At 41.2% G+C, this 26164-nt stretch overlaps 1 protein-coding gene across 1 annotated transcript in view; it reads left to right on the forward strand.

Annotated features, from left to right (window-relative positions):
- Positions 1-26164, forward strand: part of OCA2 (OCA2 melanosomal transmembrane protein) — a 264425-nt gene that overhangs the window by 76401 nt on the left and 161860 nt on the right. Inside the window, exons 4-8 of the mRNA XM_075200107.1 lie at positions 1237-1401; positions 2956-3013; positions 9288-9360; positions 23841-23998; positions 24281-24363. Coding sequence (XP_075056208.1) covers positions 1237-1401; positions 2956-3013; positions 9288-9360; positions 23841-23998; positions 24281-24363 — 537 coding nt within the window. The remainder of the gene's footprint in view (positions 1-1236; positions 1402-2955; positions 3014-9287; positions 9361-23840; positions 23999-24280; positions 24364-26164) is intronic.

Consider the following 26164-nt stretch of genomic DNA (forward strand, 5'->3'; position numbering starts at 1 on the left):
AGGTGCGTGCAGATTAGAAAAATGTTTCTTATGCAAAAAAAAACACTGACTCTAAATGAGTCCCAATATAGAGTCTGTGTTTTGCCTGAGATAGTATCTGCTTTATTTTTTGCATAGATCTATTTTCTCCTCTTATGAGAGTTCCGATGTAGAGAATATGAACATAGCAAAAGCCTCAGGACCACCATGGATTTGCCTGCTGTGATGAATTTGTACTATTTGGTCACTGTAGCAAAGTAGCTGTTTTCCTGCCTCCTTTAAGCTAAACCTCCCACCAATTTAATAATTACTGCATGAATCATGGCAGAAGGATTCCCTGCCAAAGTAAGCAGGATACATATCACAAATTCAGCCATACATCTAATGACTGAAAAATGCTGCAATGGATCATTTCTGATACTATATTGTCAGCATAGTTTACTTTGGTTAGACCTAATGTATTCTGAACGTCAAAACGGTTTCACACAGTTTGTTTGTGTATGACTATTACCAATTTGCATGGTCAAAACATTTCTTCAGAGCTTGGTTTAGTACACATGTCAGATAATCCAAACACCTTTAAAAAACTGTCAAAATGAAACTTCTCTCTGCTCAGCTAGCCAACAAAAGGCAGTGCTAAATTGTAAATCACACTTGGAAAGTATTCTAAATTAAAACAAAAATCTTGTTTTTGTTTTGTTTTTTTGTTCCTTTTTGTGTAGTGATACATACGTTTGTTTTAGGCTTTTTTGAATTCAGAAGCTGGAATGCCTAATTTTGATTAACAAAAAAGTACAGTATAAACAGAAAATGTGTGTCAGGATGATTGTCCATTGTATCTCAATGGTGTGTAAAATCCAATATTTCTGTTTCTGTATCACAATATGCCTGTCAGAGACTTATGCAACTTGCACAGCTTACAGTTATAATCTTTTTCAGTTAATCAATAAAAGGTATCTTATAAACCGAAATTTTTTTTCCACAGAAGTGAGAGTCTTAGAGAATTCAATAGTCACATTAACTTTACATTAAAAGACCACTTAAGTATAAAAGCCTGGTCAACTCTACCTAATTTATTTGTTAAACTATTCTTCTCCTGCTTAATACAGAACCCTAGTTTGCTCTAGATTGTTGTCATTAGTGTTATTGGAAGTATTGGAATTGTATTTTTAGTATTGAGATACTATTAACACAGTTATGATAATCTTTACTATTGGCATGTATTTTATTTAAAAACCTGTTTTGTTCACTCTTTAGGTCAGATTTCATCTGTGATGGTGAATCATGGGAGAATAGTTCTTCAGAATTTGAACGAAGATGCCGGCTTGGTAGTGAAGTTGGCAGTCTTTCTCGATCTGCATCAACTGAAAAATATGAACTCCTGGATAACCTTCAGGAAAAATTCAACTCTTCCAAACTAAGGTAAGATTCTGCTGTAATTCTAGTATGCCCAGGTGTAAGATATATTGTGTTTTTTTTACTTCATGAATGTTGCATTGCATTGCCAAGAATACTGACTCTAAATGGTGTTTGCTACTAAAGTATTCTGTCAGTGCAATTAAGGGAGGCCACACACATTGAAAAAAAAAAAAAAAAAAGACCACTTATTTAATTTTAACTATCAATATTGGCACAATGGTGTCTGGGGGTTTTATGCATTGAATAAGTCTGGCTATGCCACAATGCATGCATGTCATAAACTACAAATAATTGAGAATTGTTCATTTATGATGCAGTGCTTCCTGTAAAGCAGGGTTGTCCAACCCGCGGCCCAGCACGCCTGTAAATGTGGCCCAGAAGGAGTTTTGGATGTGGCAAGGGGGCAGCACTGTTAATGGAAAAAAAAAATCCTGCAAAAAAAAGAAAAGAAAATACTTACCTTGCGGTCACGGGGTCACGTCAGCTGGTACTCCGGCTCCCTCCCTTGTCTCCTCCTCTGTGCGGTGCTCGCAGTGAATGTCGGGCGTGATGTCATCACGCCCAACATCCATTGCGGAGCGCAGCACAGAGGAGTCACCCGCGCGAGAAGAACAATCAGCAGCACAGAATTGTAGAAAAGAAGAGAAGAGGACAGGAGAACAAGCCGATTAAAAGGTAAGTTAAGGGGGATTTTTTTTTTATTATTTCAAGGGACGCTGACCAGTGAATAAAAGTCACCTGGTCCTGGAGCATCATGGACCTTAACTCCCTGCTACATACTTCTACTTGTAATACTAATAGGGCATTATATATTATTCTCTTTGGCCCATTATAAGTTGTTATCCCTTAACTAACATAGTGGTGTAATTAGCAAAACAGGTCACAATTTGCGGTCACAGTGATGTATATGTCAGGTACCGCAGGCCTGGTCAGGGCACCCTGATATACAATGCCTGGCTTAAATGCACTTTATTGATATTGCATCGAAACAATACAAAAAGTGATTATAGTATAATAACTAGAGAGGATTTTTTGAACAGGGCGATTGAAAGGTAAGTAGAGGGGGATTTGAAAAAAAAGTGATATATATATATATATATATATATATATATATCACTTTTTTTCTCATATATATATGTTAACTATGTTTTCTATGTTTTTTTGGATGATCAGCTATCGTTATTTTTAGTGTATCTTATGTGCGGCCCAAAGCAACTCGCCGTCTTCCAATGTGGCCCAGGGAAGCTAAAAGGTTGGACACCCCTGCTGTAAAGGGACACTTTGCATATCCGAGATTAACATCAATAAAGCTACTGAAACCACCATGTAAAGAAACTCTAAACAAGATAAAGGGTTGTAAGTTGGCTAGAAGAGTTAGAAGAATATCAAAAACATTTGTGTTCAATGGATTGTTCATGACGGGGGTTATTGACAAAATATTAACTAGCCTATTTGATATATAAATGCACATGGAGATAATGCTTAAACTGCTTGCCAGTGGCTTTTATGAATTTGTCATTGAGAATATTTTTTTAATAATGCATTCTCTTTTCCAAGGTGTGTGTTAAAAAACCTGAAGATTGCTGGACTGTTCATCATAGTAGTTGTCTGCTCGGTGAGTCTCATGTGCAAGCAATACCCACAGCCTGAAGAACATCTGTGCTGTTTGAAACTGTAGATTTCAAATTACAGATGACCTTTCATTTGCCCTAGTATCTTGGTGTAATAGTGCAATATTATTTTCCACTTAGAGGATTTGTGAAATGGTTTGGGAAAACACATTTTACATATGTTTCTGCTTTCCACCCCTTTTGAAGTTTTATCAATTACTGTAAAGTATGTATGTATATATATGTGTATATATATATATATATATATGTGTGTGTGTGTGTATGTGTGTGTATATGTATATGTGTATATGTATATATATTATATACATTTTATAAAATTGTGATGGAAGCACCAGGAAACTAGTGATGCTGTGTGTGTGTGTGCCAAATTTCGGTAATAGGTCTTTTCGCACTCCAGGGAGTTTGGGTGGTGTTGGAAAGCTTTCCAATGTGTTTATCTTAACTATGAGCTGATTAAGGGTCCCTAGAATGAATGAATGGGACTGGGTATACCTCCATTCTTTTGGACATGTTCTGGTATAACATGTTGATTTAGCCAGCCACAACTGTGAGACATAAATAACAGTGTGAGACAGCCTTCTGTATGCGTCTCCCTACCATGGGGAGAAATCAGAAAGCGAATACTGAGAGAGTCCCTTTGACTAGCTCCCCCAGAAGTAGAGAGGAATCTTTTGTATGGCAGTTTGGGTCTGACAGGCTTAGGAATGATTGCTTTAATTTTTCTGACTTATTTTTTTAAAAAAATTAAAATCCCTTGTAATTAAGGTTAGTTCACCATGTATTAATATTTGGAAGCACATTGGTTGACAAGAAAGATGTTGTTAGGTGTGGATATCTGAGAAAACAAAGTTATGGTGTATCAATACATTACAAGAATCCAGCATCTAGTTTGAAATATATTCAGTAGTGTGACTGGATCACTTATAATTAACTTCTGGTATAAATGTATTTAAAGGAAATGGCACAGGGTGCTTATTTATATAATTGCACATGCACTTATTTTTTATATTGTGTATATTTTGGTAAGGGAAATCTTTAATTTCTGAAACCAGGGGGAGAAAGTTTGTTTTTTCTGTCTTAGCCTTTGTTTAGAAAGCCTTTTGTATATTGGTGTAAGGAAATGTTTTGTTTGGGGTTGGCAACTTTTCTTGGGAAATTATTTTCTTTGGCGGAAATGTGTATTCTGCAACTGTTGGAAGAAATTACTCTTGCTAATCTCATGCTAAATAGACCTTTTGATGTGTGAGGGCCATAGGAAAAGGTAATTGGACTTACTACTAGATTTCATGTGTCTAAAAATAAGATTCAGGGCATCACAGCATTTTTAGAATTTCACAGATAAGTGTAATATTGTTAGCTTTGTAATGCATGTAAATCCATGTTTATGTAAACAAATGGTATCCTGAATTTAAAAATAGCACAGACCTTAAGGGGACTGGCTTACCCTTTGAGGCTGTGTCCAAACTGTATAAAAGGTGAGCTGTTTGAGCATGTAATGTATCATTCTGATGTCCCATCTGACCTGACCACTGATGCCTTTTAATCAGTGGAACTATCCTTGTCAAGACACTTGAGCGAAATAAAACATCACCTTTGCTTCAAGAACCTGCTTGACAACTTCTTCAATATTGCTGTAATCCTGTGACCTACAGATTAGACCCTAAATCTAATCCGTCCACCAGCTGTTTCTGAGGTTTGGGCCCAGCTCTCCAGTACAACCGGTCTTCCGCTACCCAGCAGCTGGCCAGTGTGATAGGCCAGGGGGATTGATCTATCCACAGCTCCCTGTTCCATAGTAAGTGGTCAGGGATACCAGCACGGAAGTACACTAGTAGCGACAGTTACTCAGAAGGACCATTGTTCTGGGCACCATAAAGGAGTCCAGTGGTGGCAGCAGGCCCCTCCAACTGTGGCAGGAGGGGCATATTCGAAATAATGGTGGAAAAGTAAGCCCAGCCAATTCCCAGCCAACAGACAGGGTGACTTAGGCGGTCCATCCTGTCACAGATTTCTGGTGGCAAGAGGTAGGATAACCGCAGGTGACTTTTTGTGAACCAATTAGGAGAGCCGAGTTATTCAGGAGAGGAATTACTGCAGCCAGGAGAACACACAGGATATCTGATTATACCAATATGCCCAGGGAGCGGACCTTGAGACTCTGTGCAATGCCAAGTACATTGACCTCAGCCATTCACCAAGTAGGGTAGAGATGAGAGTTGCTGTACAAGTGGCACTGACAGCATGGTACCCAGGTGGAAGAAACTGATGGCAGTGGCCAAGGCGTCCCAGTTGATGACTGGGAATGAGGTGAACCAGACAGCAGCATCCTCAACACAGCAGACTGCTCCCGCACAACCAGCCCCTCTGTCCTATGATGAGAGCAGGGCTTCCGGGCTAAAGATCCAGTTGGCGGTCTTAGGGGACCATGCATCTGCAGCTGAGCGGGCACACGTCATTGAGGCATGGTAACAAGAGGGAAGGGCACCAGCCATGCAGCCCAGGGGGGAGGCGTCCCCTAGGGGATAAGGACTGTAATCTCTACCTTGCCCAAAATTTGAGCACTGTGTTGGTAATATTGATGAGCACCTGCAGGTATTTGAAAGGACCTGCAGGCTACACGCAAGGACGTATACAGTGGAGGCCTACTGTGGGGTGCCCACAGCGGACTATGATATAGAGAAAAGGGCACTCCTTAAACGGTACACTATTACCCAAAGACCCATCATCTGAAGTTCCAGGACTTTACAAAGCACCTCCACGCCACCCATGAGGAGTTTTCCAACCTGCTCTGAGAGTAAGCCAGGTAGTGGGTGCTTGAAGCAGGTGCCCAGAACATGGAGGAGGTAATAGACTTGATGTGCCAAGAGCAGTTTCACCGACTGTGCGCACCGGAGGTGACCGAATGGGTGCTGGACAGGAAGCCAGGCACCCTGGAAGCAGCCACTCAGCTGGTGGATCAGTCTGTGCAGTGAATCCACACTGGCAGAAGCGCCAGGATAACAGCCAACACCAAAGGACTGTACAAACAGGGGGACACCCCTCTTTTACTCACCCTCAAAAGCAAGTACCTAAACATTCATGTACTCCTCGCCAGCCACTGCCCCGCCCTGTCCCTGGCATTTATCAGAGACCATCGGAGCCCAGGCTGGAGAGAAAGTTCTACAACTGTGGGAAAACCGGTCATTTAATGATGGACGGTCCCACAGCCCCAGCACCCCAGACTTGTGCCCCTAATCCGAGTCCTGGGGCCCGGCTGACTTGCTTAACTGATTCCTTTGGCATTCTAGAATATTATCTTTATTAAATAACTATACGGCTCCACAAGATTGCCAGAAATACAAATTATCCCTTTAGAATGTATGCGCTCACTGACAGGTTCCGCTCTACCTATTGTCTCATGTCTGACCCCTTTGTGCGTCCTGTCATGTCTTTTGCAGCATTCTGTGTGAGTCCAGATAGCATTACTTACACTTATTTGTGCTACCCATGTGTATTACCTCATCTATTTGTGAAGTGTTTACTGTGTCTGGCGCTACGAAATCTGTACAAGTACATATAATGTGGATGAACAAGGTACAGCTGTTACACAGAGGGTAGAAATGGCCCTGCTTGTGAGCTTACAGTCTAACGGCAGAGGTCAATGCTGAGCCTATAGAAGCTAGAGTGGAAATGGTACTACTGAGAGAATGGGATAGAAGGTTAAGGGGAGTCTGTTCAGGCGGACTATTCCATTTGTTGGGGGCAGCACAGAAAAAATCTTAGTGGTTATACGATAGGATTCATAGTTCAGCTGCAAATCTAAAAGAGGGTGAAAATTTCATTAAGACATCAGAGATGCTAGAATAGAATTCTGGAGGTAATAAGGGGGCTCAGTGTAGTTTCAGTGTTGTAGTGGTTGTGGGAAGACCAGACTTGAGAAAGGTGGGTAGCTAGAAGGTCAGATAGGAGACAGTAGTGAAGGTGGAAGGTAACGAGCGAGTATAGGATTTGGGTTTTGATAGTTTCCTGAATGAGAGTGGTGTTTTCTGTGAATTTTTCGAAGGAGGAAATCAAAGACTAGGGATGGCCCTCCACATAAAAGAGCATGTAATCTAACTAAAATAGGGAACAGCTCAAACAAGAGAAATGAGTGTGGCTCAGAGTGGATATTGGGAAAGTTGTGAGGGTGCTTTCGTGTGAGCAATATAGGTAGGAGTAGGGCAAGCTCTGAAACCCATCTCTTATTGAAGTAAGGCCGATTTGCAAGTAAGCTGTAGCAGAACACTGTTAGCAGAGTTGCTTTAGGCTCCATTTTTTTTATTTTTTTATCCAGGACTCAAATATCTTAGAGAACCGTTGTTCTAATGAAGGGACCCAGTCTGGTGCATGGGTGTAGGGAATACACTTTACAAGTATTGTTAAAGTGTAACTAAACTTTATTCCCTCCTTTGCAACCAAACAATTTCAAATAAAACCTATATAACAGCTTTAATAATGGGAACTTGTACTATCTGACAAAGTATCCACAACATATTTTTCGACTTTCTCAATAGCACCAAAATTATTACTATCATGTTCTAATAAATAATGCCTGGCTACATTTGTATTGGTTTTATTTGTTTCACTACTGAAATGTATTTTTGTTTTAGATCACAAGCAGTTAGCCTGATCTATTTAATGTATTGCTCGTGTGGTATTGTTAGTGCAACATTTAATAAATTGCTTTTTTAAATATTGTTTACCAGTGAGTAGATTTAAAAAGTTTTGTTTTTACAAACAATTTTGCAGCATTTACATAAATTGAGTACATCTATTAATATACACATTTTGTATACAAATAATTTGCTTTGTGTTGGGTAAATGTGGCTTCCACATTTAGGATATTCCAATGCTATTTGTTGCAAAGAAAATTGTTTCCCTCATGAAATTAGTGACAATGCTCCTTTTGGTTTTATTTTTAAAATTGTACTCAAAGATCTAAGATTCATTTTGTAATATATGTAGTGTTTTAAACCACTAAGAAAATCAAAACCATTTTGTGTGAGACTCACAAGTGAATGTTTCAGGAAGACTCTTAAATTATAGATCACACATAATTCTAATTCCATGTATTCATGTTATTGTAAATGTAAGCTATTTTAAAATTTAGGTGAACTAGTAATTTATTGTGTAATAACAATAAAGGTTTAATTTCCAACAATATTTTAACATTGTTACAAAAAATGCATCATCTGTACTGGTAGTCATAGCACTTTGCCAAAAAGCTTATGAATCACTGGGCAATGAGGATTGAAAAATATTTAAAATCATTATTAAAGGTAATGCACATTTTGACATTTCTGAAATATTATTACTAAATGTTTTATTGGTTGCTGTAATATATAATTAAAGTCTGCATTGTAATACATAATGAATCGCGTATATTGAGGGGAAAACTTTTCAGCGTTCATATCCAGCATTCTGTTGGATTTTACACTCTGAGCTTATATTGAATAAGATTCTTGAATCCATTTACCAGCCTGACTGCAGTTCTATTTGGGTTGTGGATATTTAATGTTGACAGAGTGCTGGTGAAAGTGACATCTGTTTTGTTTAATGAACTTTAAGGGGAAAATTCAGTTGGCCGTGAGGTGATGCAATGTGTCTCTGGAGTAGTCCGCTGAGACACATCACGTCGGTATTTTTACTAAAATCTCCATTCATTTTCATTTACGTCCCATAGAGATGCAAGGGAAAATGAGGGAAGATTTCTATACCGTATCAGTAAGCAATGTGCGCAGCCAGACATTGAGGCAATGCCCAGCGGCTATGTCAATTAACCACTTAAGGAAAATTTCAATTACCAGCCAAGCACCCCAATAGCAGCACGTGGTGTGATGCTTTCGTAAAGATCTTTGCTCTTTTTTGCTCGCATCTCAGAGGAGTAAAGAGAAAAAAGGGATACATTTTCATTAACTAACTGTGGATAGAAAGGTACGCAAATTTGCTGAGCTCATCATCCCTGCAAAGTGTATTGAATGCATTGTGATTACATTCACACACTGACCAGTAGAGCAAAAAGGCCTATATAGCATCATAAATATCATGCAATCGGTTAGCAGAAAAGCTGTGCAAAATGTTATGGGGTTTTTTTTTTTTTTTTTTTTGTGGTGTGACACCTATTTACTATTTGTTCTGGGCAGAAAGAGTTTGATTACACTGGGGTGATTTCTTTGATGAAAATTTATTTTTTTGCACATAAATAATTCTGTTAATTACATATTTGTTGTATTGCTGCAGATCCTGTTTAGTACTTACGCTGATAAAAGCAGCCCTTGGCAGATGTTGGCCCTGTCATCTCTGGAAAGCTACTGTATCCTTTTGTCAGCTGCTATTTTCTCTCAGCACAGAGTGTAATTCAGTTTAATTTAAGGTGATACATAATGGTTCTACCACCACTCGACGTGACACTAATTCATTTTCTCACTGTCTGAGATCCCACTCTGCAGAATTATTTTTAAAGCAGAAAATTACTTTGTTCACAAAAGCTGTTCCCACTGATCTCCTCCAAACATTATTGCTCTCATTGAAATGTATGAAAAATCCGAGGAGGAAGGGGGGCGGGGGGTCAACTGGCTCTCTCTCTTCAGAATGAAACTAAGGTTAAGTGTATGTTTGGCAAATAATTTGAATATCTAACAAAAATTGGCCACTTTCAGCATACTTAAAAATAGTTAATTATCAATCAGGATTTAATAATAATGTAAGAGTAGTCTAGTTGAATTGCTGCCTATTTTTTTTAATTTTTTTTGCATTAGTTGAAAATGTTAAAGATGGAAATACACTATATCTTGTATGTATTTTAAAGCGGACTTTGAAAATATTTCATCCGTTATATAGTGCAAAACCAATATGCAGAATGAATATACCGTATATACTCGAGTATAAGTCGACCCGAATATAAGCCGAGGCGCCTAATTTTACTACATAAAACTGGGAAAACTTATTGACTCGAGTATAAGCCTAGGGTGGAAAAGAGAGCTAATTTAAAAACCTAAATAAAAATGATAGGTTCAATCTATGAAATCATTTTTAGCTAAACCATAAATAACAGTAGATGACAAGGAACATTCATAAATGATTCTAAAATCATTGGCATTGGGTACAACCTAACCTAAATAAAGGGGTATATAAGGGGTAGGGATATAAATGTATGAACATGGTGGCTGTATTGTTTGTTCATTATGTAATTGCACTGTAAATTTAAAAAAAAAAGGAGAGAGAGAGAGATTGATTTTTTCACTTACCCGGCAGTGGAACGCACGCATCTGCGTTCCAACAACAGGAAGTTCGGCATTTGGAACGCAAGTTTGCGTTCCAAATGCCGAACTTCCTTTGTTGGAACGCATATGCAGAAGTTGAAGCCGAGGGACCGGACACCAGGTAAGTTCACCCGTGTATAAGCCGAGTGCCCTTTTTCAGCATACAAAAGTATGCTGAAAAACTCGGCTTATACACGAGTATATACGGTACTTTACATAGGTGGCTTGTTTATACATTAGTTTGTAAGTTGGGTGAAAGGTAAATGCGCATTATAAAGTGGGTTACTGTTATGCAGTCTGTCTCTACCTTGTTGGTTGGTTGGTTCAATTCCCAACATATTTAGACCATTTTGGGTCAATATTGTGCAAAATAGTAGGTTTTTGAAACCATTAAGTCTTATTAAGATATTTTTTTTTACATAAGATAATTAAGATATTTTTATTTCCAAGATGTTGGGTAGTCCATCTTGAAGGCCCCATGTATTTTAAATTAAACACTGAAATTAAAAATGTATTGATTCCAAAAGATTCATTAAAAAACAATATAAATTAGGTTTATAATGATACATCTGCATTTATTGCAATTAAAACTTGGCTTGTTTCTTGCTACTTCAAATCACATACTATACTTTCTAGTAATGGCAACAGAAAAACTAGATTTCTGTTTCTAAGCATACTGAAAACTTGTATCTGGAGTTAATGTGGTAACAAGCCAAAATCCACTATGCTTACATGGCTATAAATGAGATGTAAGATAGGAATAGATAGTTAAAGCAAATTAACTTTTCCAGATTTTTTTTTTTTTAAAACCACTTGAAACTGTAGGTGATAGTTTTGGGCGATATCCAATAAGAACAATCCTAAATGTAAGTTTGTTTTTTTTTTGGTTTTTTTCTTTGGTTATCATTTTCCAACATTTTAGCCATAATAAGGATATAGGAAGTCATGTGACCATCTAAAATAAAACCACAGCCTTTGTGCTTATTTACATGTCACACAACTCCAATATGACATGTATTCTTATATATTAAATCAAGGGGAATCATTGTCTCTGAAACATGAATATTTAATTGATAGGCAGACATTAAACACTTTAACAAATTGGCAAATTTGGACAGGAAAGCTGTTATACCCTGAGATAAATGTGTCTGAATGGTTGTACTTGGTGGAAGGCCTACAGTGGGACCATGTGCAGATGTGGCTTAATAGAATTAGAAATGGGTGAAATTTTAATGAAATTAGTCCTGAATAGCGTTTTTAATCCAGGCTATTTCACAGATGTGATCTGGAGATAGTCAGTTCTATTTTTGCTTCAGCATTCCACAGAATGCCACAATACATTTGAAAATTCAAATTTAATGGCATTTATAGTCCATGAATAAAGCTGGGATATGGAGAGTGAAATCATGTTGCTGTGCAGTATGGTTGGGATAGGACTTGAAGAACTTTAGGGGAACATTCCAGTGGCAACATTTGTCCAAACACAAAACAAGATGACTATTTTCGCGGAACAGTTTAGAAAGATTTTTCCATCTTTAGTTGGAACCATCCTTGGTTGTTTTGTAGGTGGTTTAACCTCTAACTGGTTCAACATGTGGTATAAAGAATGAAGTGGGGAATCTCTAACTTTCACAGCTGTGAAAGTGATTACTTCTATCACTCAGACAGTAGTGATCAGAGATTATATTAAACTGATATTGCAAAGCTTACTCTATTGCTTTATAAATCATGTTGTCAATTATTACTACATTTTGGTGGATTTGACAAAAACAAACAAACCCTATCTATTGCAATGAACCTATTTAGAAAAAGGCAATAACTAGTGGCAGCCAATCCCATGCATGGCAAATGAAGGTTATAGAGCAGAGACTTAGCCACCTGTATTGCCATCTGTAGCTTCAAAGATGCATTCTAATACCCAGGAACATACTGCAGAGAAAGATCCCCCAAGCTGTCAGATGCCTATTATACAGATACCCCAGCAACTTACTGGTTGACAAGACCTCTTCATATTCTTTCAGTGACTCCTCCACGGATGTTTTGATGGCATTTGGGGCTATAAATGAGCACTCATTGATACTAAATGGTGTGAGGAAATTTCACTATCAGGGACCATAAAGGCATATGAGCATGGCTCGGTACAATTTCAACAGACGTGACAGCACATGGAATAGCTCCCTTTGTCTGATGGCAGCCAGTGTGCCCTTTGTATCCGTGTACGTGGGACATTGGTCTTTAGCACAGTATGTTTGCACAGTTATATAATGTGATTGCTTATTGTTCAAAACAGGTAATATGTATGGTGTGTGTATGTGTGTGTGTGTGTGTGTGTGTGTGTGTATGTGTATATATATATATATATATATATATATATATATATATATATATATATATATATATATATATATATATATATGATTTTTATGCAAGTTCAACAATGTTGTGAAGAATACCCTATAATTTAGTTCTCTTTACAAGGTTAATTAGTCACTAAAACTGAAAATATTGTGTATGCGAGCTGTATAAATTCAGGTACAGAAGCATAAAGGTTGCATATAGTACAGAATTCTTCCCCTACAGAATTCTTTTCAAACTCCTCACCACCACTTACAAGGCTCTCTCCCACTCTACTGCCCCTTATATCTCTAACCTCCTCTCCATTCACACTCCCTGCGCTCGGCCAATAACCGCCGCCTCTCCTCCACTCTGATCACCTCTTCCCATTCCAGAATCCAGGACTTTTCCCGTGCAGCCCCCCTTCACTGGAATGACCTCCCTCGTTCCATCCGCCTCTCTCCTACTCTGTGCTCCTTCAAACGTGCACTCAAAACTCACCTCTTTCTCAAAGCCTACCAACCATCCACTTAACCCCCATCTCCTCCGCTCATTCTCCCCTCTCTCCCATTCCCTCAACTGGCTCCTATTGTGCCTGGTCTGTTTTACCCTCCCTTAGGATGTAAGCTCGTATGAGCAGGGCCCTCTACCCTCCTGTCTCCTTACCTGTTCTTCTGCTCCGTGTCTGTTGTATCTGCCTGCCTGGAGTTTCTGAAGTATTGGTACTTTCTCTTTCATCCATCTGGGGGACACTCCTTAACCATGGGGTTGAGTCGAGGGGAGGAGTCTGGCACCCAAAGAGTTAACTTTTTTCAGCTGACAGCATATCACCCCCGCCAATTCCCACATACCTCAGTTTGAATTGGGTGCCCTTGGAAGAAGGTTGCACCTGAACAGCTCCAAGAGAGACAGTGAACAGGGTTCACTGGTTATAGGTTTTTTCCTTTTCTTTTGCAGTTTTTTTTCTTTTGACAGTGGCGAGAGGCTCCGTGTAAACGATTCGTGGGAGAAGCGCCTGTCGAGGGGGGGTGGCCCCACTGACAGAGAGGTAAGAAGCGCTTCTCACAGCGGGAAGCAGTCGGCAAGAGACTCTCCCCGCTGATGCAGGACGGGCGCTGCCATTAGGCAGAGAGCGCCTTTACTGCTGAGGTTCTCCGGAAGCCAGCTGGAGTATACCAAGTTCCTCCTCCCATGGGGATGGCAGTGAATTCTTGAGGATGGCGCGCTTTGAATAGCGCTAGCGGGGAACACATTCTAACAGGTTTTCCCCTAATATAAGAGAAAGGGCAAAACACAGAAGGAGAGCCAGTGGAAGGGGAATGTGTTTGAGGAACACCGCTTCCCCCCCCCCCTGCTGAGTGAGCACGTGGAAGATCCCTTTTGGCGCCAAAGTTCAAAAGGAGGACAGATGCAACAGTCATTTGGAGAGAAGTGCACTGTTGACACATATCTTCCACGCTAAGTATCACTTTGTTTCTTCTGTGTATGCATGTGTATTATAAGACTATGAGGTGTTGAGAGAACTGTGTTTAAGGAAAACTATAAAGGTCTCCAAACCTGTCTTATTTAATCAGAAATACTATGATATGTTAAATAACCTAGTCTGTATTTTCTGATAAAGGTTGTGGAAGTGTTTGGGCGTGCCAAACATATTGTCTGTTCCAAATGTAATGCTAAATGGGCCCAGGTGTTCTGTGCTAATTGCAGTCATTACTGAAAAGCCTGCTGCAGCCTTTCAGCTTGACTAATTATACCTTATACTCTCTATATAGAGGAAAAGGAACAGAAATACTATCTTTTGACTGGTTTATAGATAAATATGTACCTGTATTTTGTGGTGTGGTAGCAAAATGTGAGAAAGATAAAGCAACAGGATTTCACCTAAGTAGAATGGGGAAATCGCTGTTAGCAGAGACACAGAAGGAGATTCCAGTGGTAGGGAAATGTGTTGAGAAGCACCTCTTCCCCTCCCCCGCTGAGTGAGCACGTGGAAGATCCCTTTTTGGCGCCAAACTTCAAAAGGAGGACAGTTGCAGCAGTCATTTGAAGAAAAGTGCACTGTTGACACATATCTTCCCCGCTGAGTATCACTTTTATTTCTTCTGTGTGTATGTGTGTGCATGTGTAGACATGTATATTATAAGATAATGATGTGTTGAGAGAACTGTTGTTTATGAGAAAACTATAAAGTTCTCCAAGCCTGTCTTATTTAAATCAGAAATACTATGATATGTTAATATAACCTAATCTGTATTTTCTGATAATTTGGAGAAGTGTTTGTGAATTTTGAAACGTGATTTAGTTTTTCTTATCTTGTGATGGCAGATAAAAGCAAAACAACACGTACCAAACATAGTGTCTGTTCAAAATGTAATGTTAAATTAACAAGTGAACGGCTGGATCAGGTGGGGCTCTGTGCAGCCTGCACTGTGGCTCCTGTGAAACAGCCTATAGACACCTCCACCATAACGGTAGATCCTCCTGAGTGGGCGGCTGACTTAACACAGGGAGTTAATACCCTTGTAAATCTGTTATGTAAACCAGTTGAGACCCCAGCTACATCTGTGGTTTCTCAGGGTATAACAGTAGGAATGACAGATGAGTCGTTTTCCCCAGGGGTCGCTTTATTTCCCTCCCCAGCCCTCCCGGGGGTTTCCCAGATAGGAGAGGTGGGTTGGTCAGCGGTGGTTAAGAGCCTGGACCGGCTTACCCATCTACTGGAGAACCCCAGACACAAGCGTAGTGTTAAAAGACGTAGACAAACAGCTAAAGCGCTGTGGTCAGTGTCAGACTCTGAGAGTTCCTCAGAGGAGGAGGGGGAATTGTTGGACGATTCAGATGTGTCCATTATAGAGTCAGAAGGAAACTCTAGGCACCAGGGTATGGACGATCTGGTAAGAGCAGTTCGTCAGACCCTGGTGTTTGCTGAAGTAGAGGAGACAAAGTCCTTGGACCGCTCCCTCTTTAAGAAGGCTTTTAAGCAGGTAGTCAGGTTCCCTCCCTCAGCTGAGTTGAGGGATATTGTAGAGTCCTCTTGGAAATATCCAGATAAAATGTTCTCTATGCCAAGGAAGTTTGGCGTATTGTATCCCCTTCAGGAGGAGGATATGACCCGTTGGAAACAGGTGGCAAAGGTGGATGCACCTGTGTGCGAGATTGGTTCGTCAGACTACACTACCTGTACCCGGGTCAGCGACCTTACAGGACGCAACTGACAAGAAATTAGAATCCCTGCTGAAGTCAATCTTCTCGGCCGCCGGTATTAGCCTCAGGCCAGCATTGTCCTCTACCTGGGTAGCTAGGGCCATGGAAGTCTGGGCAGGGCAGTTAGAGTCTGCCTTGCAGGATTCAGATTTACTGCCTCTGGCCATGCAGCTAAGAGAGGCAGCAGGCTATGTATATGAAGCGGCCCATAATTCGGCCTCCATAGCTTCGTCTATTTCAGCTACAGCTGTAGTAGCTAGAAGGGCGTTATGGTTAAGGGCTTGGAATGCGGATTCAGAGTCTAAACGATCATTAGAATCCATCCCGTATACGGGTGGGATGCTATTTGGTCCAGAATTAGACTCTTGGATTTTTAAGGCTTCAGGGGGCAAGAAGACGTCCTTGCCTGTAAATACTCCAAGACCTAGGGCTCCAAGACCTCCTTATGGGGGCGGGTCTGGCAGGGGCCAGACTACCAATCCAGGGGCCGTAGAATCCAGGAGACAGTCCCGTAGGGGAAGGTCATCCTTTGCCCCTGCGGCGCAGAGAGCTTCTTCCGCCAAGCTGCCGGATAGACCAGCAGCATGACTACCACCCACCTCTGGTTCCAGAGGGTGGGGTGGAAGGACGGCTGCTTGGGTTTGCCCGGCAGCAGACAGGGTCCTCGGTAGACGAGTAGGTCCAGAATATCGTGATAGAATTCATGGGACCAGCTCACCTCAGGTTTTGAAAAAAATTACCTTGCTGGCTTCTGTCAAATCAGAAAGAGCTCAGGGCTGTCTATTTGCTTTGTTCAGATAAAGCTATACAGGCTTAGAATTTCCAGTAAGGGAAAAGGTTTTAGTCACACCCATTCAGGGTGCTAAGGCTAGACGAGTTGTTCAGTCTATGACCGAACTTCTAGAGTCTGAAAGGGTCACAGAGAATCCCTAGTCTAAGAATGAGTTTCTTGAGACTAGTGAGGGACTTGGTACACAGCAGAAGGTTGTCTTCACAGGACAAGTTGAGGTCCTAGATGGAGTGGACAGGCAGGATCCTGTCAGACAGGAGGCTGTCAGTAGCCAGGTCTTTGAAGCTGCTGGGAAAGATGGTGACATCTTTCGTGACCTTACCCTGGGCAGGGTCCCACCCCAGAGGAGCATTCCCATGTTCGAGGTACCAGTGGAGGAGGTAGGTCCTCAGCTGGTGGTTGCTGGACAAGAACCGAACAAAAGACAGGGAAGTCCCAGAGTTCTGCGCAAGAACAAGGGATTCACTGATAAGGGATGTCCTAGCAAGGCCTTGGGGCTGCAGGTAAAACCTGCCCTACAGGGTCCCGTAGAGAGAGGACCCTCAGACTCCTGGAACAAAGACAAATAAATATTTGCACGTAGTGAGGGCATTACGTATATATGTTAAGAGATCTGCAAAGATACGTAAGACAGAGTCTCTATTTGTGTTGTTTGACTTTTCCAAACGGGGATGGCCAGCATCTAAGCAAACTATTGCCAGATGGCTTACCCTGACTATCAGGGAGGCTTATGTCCGTAGTACCTGGTCCTCGGTCCATACCTTTACGAAATTCTACCAATTTAATATATTTGCGTCTGGGGACACCTCCTTTGGCCGTAGTGTTCTGCGTGCAAGGAGATCAGAGCGGTCCCACCCTTCAGAGGGATTGCTTTTGTAAGTCCACATGGTTAAGGAGTGTCCCCCAGATGGATGAAAAAGAAAACGGGATTTATACTTACGATAAATCTTTTTCTCTGAGTCCATCTGGGGGACACTCCGATTCCCCCCGTCTTTTCGTTGTTTTGTCTCCACTCCCCCCTCGGTTGAGTGGTGTGTCTTTGTTGATTGGCCTATCTTCCTAATGGCTTTTGTAATCAAACTGAGGTATGTGGGGAATTGGCGGGGGTGATATGCTGTCAGCTGAAAAAAGAGAACTCTTTTGGTGCCAGACTCCTCCCCCCGACTCAACCCCATGGTTAAGGAGTGTCCCCCAGATGGACTCAGAAAAAAAGATTTATCGTAAGTATAAATCCCGTTTTTTGTTTATTGTTCTGTACTGTTATACCCTGTATAGTCTACTGTTTGTACTATGTGCGGCGCTGCGGAAACCTTGTGGCGCTTAACAAATAAAAGATAATAATAATAATAATAATGATAGTACATATACAAATTAGCCATATATTGGTCACAGTAGGGGTAACTGACAGATCCGGGTATTGGCGCCAAATTCAAATCTGAACTGAGGCTCTGACTCATAATCCCGTTGTCGGATCTCGCGATACTCGGATCCTATAAATTCCCCGCTAGTCGCCGCCATCTTCACTCGGGCATTGATCAGGGTAGAGGGAGGGTGTGTTAGGTGGTCCTCTGTCCTGCTATATCTCGTGCTGTTCAGTTCAGTGCTGTGCTGTGCTGTGCTGTGCTGTGCTCAGTCCAGTGGTGCTGTGTCCTGTGCTGTGCTCAGTCCAGTGGTGCTGTGTCCTGTGCTCTGTCCTTCTGAGGTCAGTGGTGCTGCTGGGTCCTGTGCTGTGTCCTGTTCAGTCCAGTGGTGCTGTGTCCTGTGCTCTGTGCTTCTAAGGGCATAGTTATTTCCCCAATATTCCCCTGTGTTTAAAAAAATAAAAAAAAGTTATTTAAAAAAATACCAAAAACTAATTTAATTTTTTTTTAATTACCACAAAATTTGCACAACCAATCCTGCAGTATAAGCCCATTGGTACTGCAATATTACCAAGTTCACACATTCAGCAGTAAAAGTCCAGTGGTACTGCAATATTACAAAGTTCACACATTCTGCAGTATCAGTCCAGTGGTACTGTGTCCTGTGCTCTGTCCTGCTGAGTTCCGTAGTGCTGCTGGGTCCTGTGCTGTGTCCTGTTCAGTCCAGTGGTGCTGTGTCCTGTGCTCTGTGCTTCTAAGGGCATAGTTATTTCCCCATTATTCCCAAGTTTTTAAAAAATAAAAAAAAAGTTATAAAAAATATTAAAATAAAAAATTTAAAAAAAAAAGTAATTATAACCAAATTTGCAAAACCAATCCAGCAGTATAAGTCCATTGGTACTGCAATATTACCAAGTTCACACATTCTGCAGTATCTTGTGCTACATATAATGGAGACCAAAAATTTGGAGGATAAAGTAGGGAAAGATCAAGACCCACTTCCTCCTAATGCTGAAGCTGCTGCCACTAGTCATGACATAGACGATGAAATGCCATCAACGTCGTCTTCCAAGCCCGATGCCCAATCTCGTAGTACCGGGCATGTAAAATCCAAAAAGCCCAAGTTAAGAAAAAGTAGCAAAAAGAGAAACTTAAAATCATCTGAGGAGAAACGTAAAGTTGCCAATATACCATTTACGACACGGAGTGGCAAGGAACGGCTTAGGCTCTGGCCCGTGTTCATGACTAGTGGTTCAGCTTCACCCACGGATCTTATCCCTCCTCCTCCTCCCCCCCCCCTACAAAAAATTGAAGACAGTTATGCTGTCAGCAACAAAACGGCAAACAACTCTGCCTTCTAAAGAGAAATTATCACAAATCCTCAAGGCGAGTCCAAGGGTGTTGGTGGTTGTCAAGCCTGACCTTCCCATCACTGTACGGGAAGAGGTGGCTCGGGAGGAGCCTATTGATGATGTAGCTGGCGCTGTGGAGGAACTTGATGAGGATGGTGATGTGGTTATTGTAAATGAGGCACCAGGGGGGGAAACAGCTGATGTCCATGGGATGAAAAAGCCCATCGTCATGACTGGTCAGAAGACCAAAAAATGCACCTCTTCGGTCTGGAGTTATTTTTATCCAAATCCAGACAACCAATGTATGGCCATATGTAGCTTATGTAAAGCTCAAATAAGCAGGGGTAAGGATCTTGCCCACCTAAGAACATCCTCCCTTATACGTCACCTGAATAACCTTCATAGTTCAGTGGTTAGTTCAGGAACTGGGGCTAGGACCCTCATCGGTACAGGGACACCTAAATCCCGTGGTCCAGTTGGATACACACCAGCAACACCCTCCTCGTCAACTTCCTCCACAATCTCCATCAGATTCAGTCCTGCATCCCAAGTCAGCAGCCAGACTGAGTCCTCCTCAATACGGGATTCATCCGAAGAATCCTGCAGCGGTACGCCTACTACTGCCACTGCTGCTGTTGCTGCTGTTAGTCGGTCATCTTCCCAGAGGGGAAGTCGTAAGACCGCTAAGTCTTTCACAAAACAATTGACCGTCCAACAGTCGTTTGCCATGACCACAAAATACGATAGTAGTCACCCTATTGCAAAGCGTATAACTGCGGCTGTAACTGCAATGTTGGTGTTAGACGTGCGCCCGGTGTCCGCCATCAGTGGAGTGGGATTTAGAGGGTTGATGGAGGTATTGTGTCCCCGGTACCAAATCCCGTCGAGATTCCACTTCACTAGGCAGGCGATACCAAAAATGTACAGAGAAGTACGATCAAGTGTCCTCAGTGCTCTAAAAAATGCGGTTGTACCCACTGTCCACTTAACCACGGACATGTGGACAAGTGGTTCTGGGCAAACGAAGGACTATATGACTGTGACAGCCCACTGGGTAGATGCATCCCCTTCCGCAGCAACAGCAACAGCTGCATCAGTAGCAGCAACTACAAAATGGCGGCTCGTGCAAAGGCAGGCAACATTGTGTATTACAGGCTTTAATAAGAGGCACAACGCTGACAACATATTAGAGAAAATGAGGGAAATTATCTCCCAGTGGCTTACCCCACTTAGACTCTCATGGGGATTTGTGGTGTCAGACAATGCCAGTAACATTGTGCGGGCATTAAATATGGGCAATTTCCAACACGTCCCATGTTTTGCCCACACCATTAATTTGGTGGTGCAGCATTACCTCAAGAGTGACAGGGGTGTGCAGGAGATGCTTGCGGTGGCGCGCAAAATTGCTGGACACTTTCGGCATTCAGCCAGTGCCTACCGCAGACTAGAGGCACATCAAAAAAGCATGAACCTGCCCTGCCATCACCTCAAACAAGAGGTTGTGACGCGCTGGAACTCCACCCTCTATATGCTGCAGAGGATGGAGGAGCAGCAAAAGGCCATTCAGGCCTACACAGCCACCTACGACATAGGCAAAGGAGTGGGGATGCGCCTCATTCAAGCGCAGTGGAGACTGATTTCCGTGTTGTGCAAGGTTCTGCAGCCATTTGAACTTGCCACACGAGAAGTCAGTTCCGGCACTGCCAGCTTGAGTCAGGTCATTCCCCTGATCAGGCTGTTGCAGAAGCAGCTGGAGAAAGTGAGGGAGGAGCTGGTAAGCCATTGCGATTACACTAAGCATGTAGCTCTTGCGGATGTAGCCCTTCGTATGCTTTGCCAGGATCAGAGGGTGGTCACTCTTTTAAATTCAGAGGAATATATTCTGGCCACCGTGCTCGATCCTTGGTTTAAAGCGTATGTTGTGTCTCTGTTTCCGGCGGACACAAGTCTACAGCGGTGCAAAGACCTGCTGGTCAGGAGATTGTCCTCTGAAGAGGACCGTGACATGCCAACAGCTCCACCCTCATTTTCTTCCACATCTATGGCTGCGAGGAAAAAGCTCAGTTTTCCCAAAAGAGGCGCTGGCGGGGATGCTGATAACATCTGGTCCGGACTGAAGGACCTGCCAACCATTGCAGACATGTCTACTCTCGCTGCATTGGATGCTGTCACAATAGAAAAAATTGTGGATGATTACTTTGCTGACACCATCCAAGTAGACATGTCAGACAGTCCATATTGTTACTGGCAGGAAAAAAAGGCAGTTTGGAAGCCCCTGTACAAACTGGCTCTATTTTACCTGAGTTGTCCCCCCTCCAGTGTGTACTCGGAAAGAGTTTTTAGTGCAGCGGGGAACCTGGTCAGTGAGCGGCGAAGGAGGTTGCTTCCTCATAATGTTGAAAAAATGATGTTTATAAAAATGAATAATCAATTCCTCAATGAAGTACAGCACTGCCCTCCAGATAGTACAGAGGGACCTGTGGTTGTGAAATCCAGCGGGGACGAATTGATAATGTGTGATGAGGAGGAAGTACACACTGTAGGGGGAGAGGAATCAGAGGTTGAGGATGAGGACGACATCTTGCCTCAGTAGAGCCTGTTTAGTCTGTACAGGGAGAGATGAATAGCTTTTTCGGTGTGGGGGCCCAAACAAACCAATCATTTCTGCCAAAGTTGTTTGGTAGGCCATGTCGCTGAAATGATTGGTTTGTTAAAGTGTGCATGTCCTATTTCAACAACATAAGGGTGGGTGTGAGGGCCCAAGGACAATTCCATCTTGGAACTTTTTTTTTTGCATTATATGACCAATCAACAGTCGTTTGCCATGTTCAAAAAGTAAAACCAAATTTAAACAAATTCAAGAAATTAAACCAAAAGTAAAATGCCCTGTCATAATTTAAAACAAGAGGTATTGACGTGCTCTAAAACTACTGTATTGTTGTTTATATTTTATAAACACTACACTTGAAAGCTTGAGTCTTTCAATGAAAAAGTAACTGTCCATTACACGAATATTTGCAACAGGGACAATTTTAGGGTTAAGAAAGTCAACTAATAACACTTCGACGCTGTCTGTCTTTATAAACACTACACTTGGAAGTTGGAGGAGGTATTGTGGCCCCGGCACCAAATTTACTACCGGGGCCACTCCACTGTGCAATCCATATTTAGGTGTATCAGATAATAAAAAACGGTGACAGTTGATGCCCAATTTTTAAATTATATTGTTTGCGCTGTAAAAAATTGTGTTCCGGGCACACCACACTACGCAGTCCATACCCTTTTTTGGTGGAATTCAGACCTGTGTAGGGTTTTTTAATAATATTGTGGTGACCCACTCCTCTACGCAGTCCAGGTACTTTATTCGGTGAGATTCATACCAGTTGTTGGTTTTCTTATTATATATATTGTGGTGACCCACTCCTCTACGCAGTCCAGGTACATTATTGGTGCGAATCATACAAGTACAGGGTTTTTAATTTATATTGTGGTGACCCACTCCTCTACGCAGTCCAGGTACATTATTGGAGCGAATCATACAAGTTCAGGGTTTTTAATTTATATTGTGGTGACCCACTCCTCTACGCAGTCCAGGTACATTATTGGAGCGAATCATACAAGTTCAGGGTTTTTAATTTATATTGTGGTGACCCACTCCTCTACGCAGTCCAGGTACATTATTGGTGCGAATCATACAAGTTCAGGGTTTTTAATTTATATTGTGGTGACCCACTCCTCTACGCAGTCCAGGTACATTATTGGTGCGAATCATACAAGTTCAGGGTTTTTAATTTATATTGTGGTGACCCACTCCTCTATGCAGTCCAGGTACATGTTTTGGTGCGATTAAGACCAGTTGATGGTTTTCTTATTATATTGTGGGGACCACTCCACTACGCAGCCCAGAAAGATAGCTCGTTGCAACGTTTTGGACTAAGAACTATATTGTGAGGTGTTCAGAATACACGGTAAATTAGTGGAAATGCTTGTTATTGAATGTTATTGAGGTCAATAATAGCGTAGGAGTGAAAATAAGCCCAAAAAATAGATTTTTTAACTTTTTATGCTTTTTTCAAAAAAAATCCGAATCCAAAACCTTAAATCCGAACCAAAACCTTTCGGCAGGTGTTTTGCGAAACAAATCCGAACCCAAAACTTTGAGAAAATCCGGATCCAAAACACAAAACACGAGACCTCAAAAGTCGCCCGTGCACATCCCTAATATATATATATATATATATATATATATATATATATATATATATATATATATATATAAATTCTGTATCATTTTGCTTCATTTCCTATTCGATTTTACATTTTCATTGAACATTGTTCAGTCCAGGGTTTTTTCTTCATTTATTTCGGAACCAGTATGTTTTATGTTCCCAATATACAATATCGTGATCAATGTTGGTGCTTTATATTTAAAAGATAGTAAACATTCGTATGATTTTGTACTTCATGAACCCTTAACACTATCCTACAAGCTGCAAATCTTACAGATTTTCGAGACTCTGCACTTTTAAAACTTGAAGTTGATGGACCCTTTGCTGGAGATTTGATTGATAGAAGAAATGAGGAATATATCCTCATACAAATTACACAGATTGATGATCCTGTTTCAAGAAGGCGTCGCCCTACACAGGTTGGTAGCAAAACATTGACAGTTACATCCAAGGTAGCATACAGGGTATCCCAGTATGCCCAGTGTTAGAAATGTTGGTCTATTGCACAGAACAAGCCGGGATCAGGAGTGTGCAGAGGTACTGAATGATGTCAGTCATTCAAACTGTATGTGCCTAATAGAACTGGTGATGTAATTATGCAATCAAAGAAATGTGTTCTGTAATCTGTATATCCCTGGGCAGCTAAGGATGAGCAATTTCAAATGTTTCTTGTTATAAAACAACTTCTTAATGTTTTGCAGATTATTTACAACTGGACACTAGCTTTAAACTCAAGAAGAAAGGAACATATTGTAAGAAAAAAAACATTTGAAATATTAAACAGGTTAGTTTTACAATTTGTGTGCACGTTTACTATGATGAAACGCTTCTTAATGCTAATCTGGTTAGTTACCCTTACACATATAAATAATAGAAAATACTAGTTTTCACTGAATAAAGTTCACAGAAAATTGTGTCCGTAACAACAAATAAGATGTATACCCAATAGTAGATGTCTCAAGCAGATTGTATTTGAATGAATATTTCAACATTCCTTCTATAAATATATAATAGTATAATATATAATAGTTGACCCTGGAGTAATCGGTCAGGGACACATGTTTCAGGATCACCAATACAACCAAATGCTGTATGAGGCACTGTTCCTTTTTAAATTGACCTTCTGTTTTATCTAATCCAAAGGTGCTCAAAAGTGTCAGTGTACCATTGTTTTGTGACCAGAGTTGTATTTCTCAGTTAAAATATTGCAAAGAAGATACCCTGTCAACTGATTCCAGGACCTCACTTGGGATCCTGACCCACTGGTTTAAAAACATCTGATCTAGAAAAAGGTCCCCATCTAGCATGATTTAACTGGGGCATCCTGCAGATATTCCACACGTCACACTGATGGGCTGATCCCCTACCCACCCTCAACACACAGGGGAAGAAGTTCTTTAATGTGTAAAAATCTTTCCTGAAAAGCTCTTTCCTGCAGTCTCTCAGCAGGAGCGCTCTCTTGAAATCCCTTACCTGCCCCCCTCTCTACCTCACTACCCTCTTTTCTGTATCTGATGTCCGCTGACTTCCCCCTCTTCTTTAAACATCTTATTCAGTCCCTCTCCACCTCTGGAACATATCCAAGATCCAGCCCTTTACCACCATGGAAGCCACAAAAACTCTTATTCACTCACTTTATTAATCTCTTGCCTTGATTGCTGTAACCTCCTTCTCTCTGGTCTTCACAATTCCCACTAATCTCTATTCTTCAAGGCTTGAAATGTTCCCTTAAAACTCACTTCTTCAAGTAGATTAGTCCTCTTCCTAACTCCTTTGCCTCATTGCCCCACTTGGTTATACCCTATTTGTGTTTTCCACTTCCCTTTAGGATGTAAGCTCTCATGAGCAGGGCCCTTTTCTTGTGTTGTCCTTCTACTGTTCAATCACCCTCTGTTCCTCTAGGCCTGCTTCCCTAGCCCTGTCTACTTGAGGTCAGGCCTGCTTCACTTTGAACATTACCATCACTCTCGCTCACTGTCCTGTCAAGAAGTTGATCTGCATTACTAAGTGTCTGGTCTAATGTAGTATTTTGGTTTTCATGTATTTCGTAATGTGTAATGGATTATTTCTGTCTGTTGATTGTATACTACTGTAAATGTAATGTACGGTGCTGTGGACATTTTGTGGCACATTATAAATAAAGAGTAATAATTCATAGTATCTAGGCAGTTTTCAGCAACACCAAAGAAGAAAGAAGCCTGCGCTTGGCATATCCCATATTATATATGGTACCAACTGCATGGCAATATAAATGCCCATATATGTATACAAAATAAAGACAGTTGTTGTCTGCGCTTATCCTTAACACTGTATATATGTGTGTATCTAGCAATGTGTATCTAGTTTCTGGCAAGAGTTTAGTTCCTAACGTGACATGTACAGGAAAAATATATCTTACTGTTGCAGTAGTAAGTAGAAAATTCACTTGTGTGGCAACATGCATGTATTTCAAAATGAAAGCAGCAAAGCTTTGTGCGACATTGCCCTTATCACCCTGATCATTATTCATTTTCCCTCTTTTCTTGATGATCTGTGTTTTGGTTTCAGCTTTTCATTTATCTTTGTATTAAGTGAGAAATATGGTC

Source organism: Mixophyes fleayi, chromosome 2 (assembly GCF_038048845.1).
Source record: "Mixophyes fleayi isolate aMixFle1 chromosome 2, aMixFle1.hap1, whole genome shotgun sequence".
Taxonomy (NCBI): Eukaryota; Metazoa; Chordata; class Amphibia; order Anura; family Limnodynastidae; genus Mixophyes; species Mixophyes fleayi.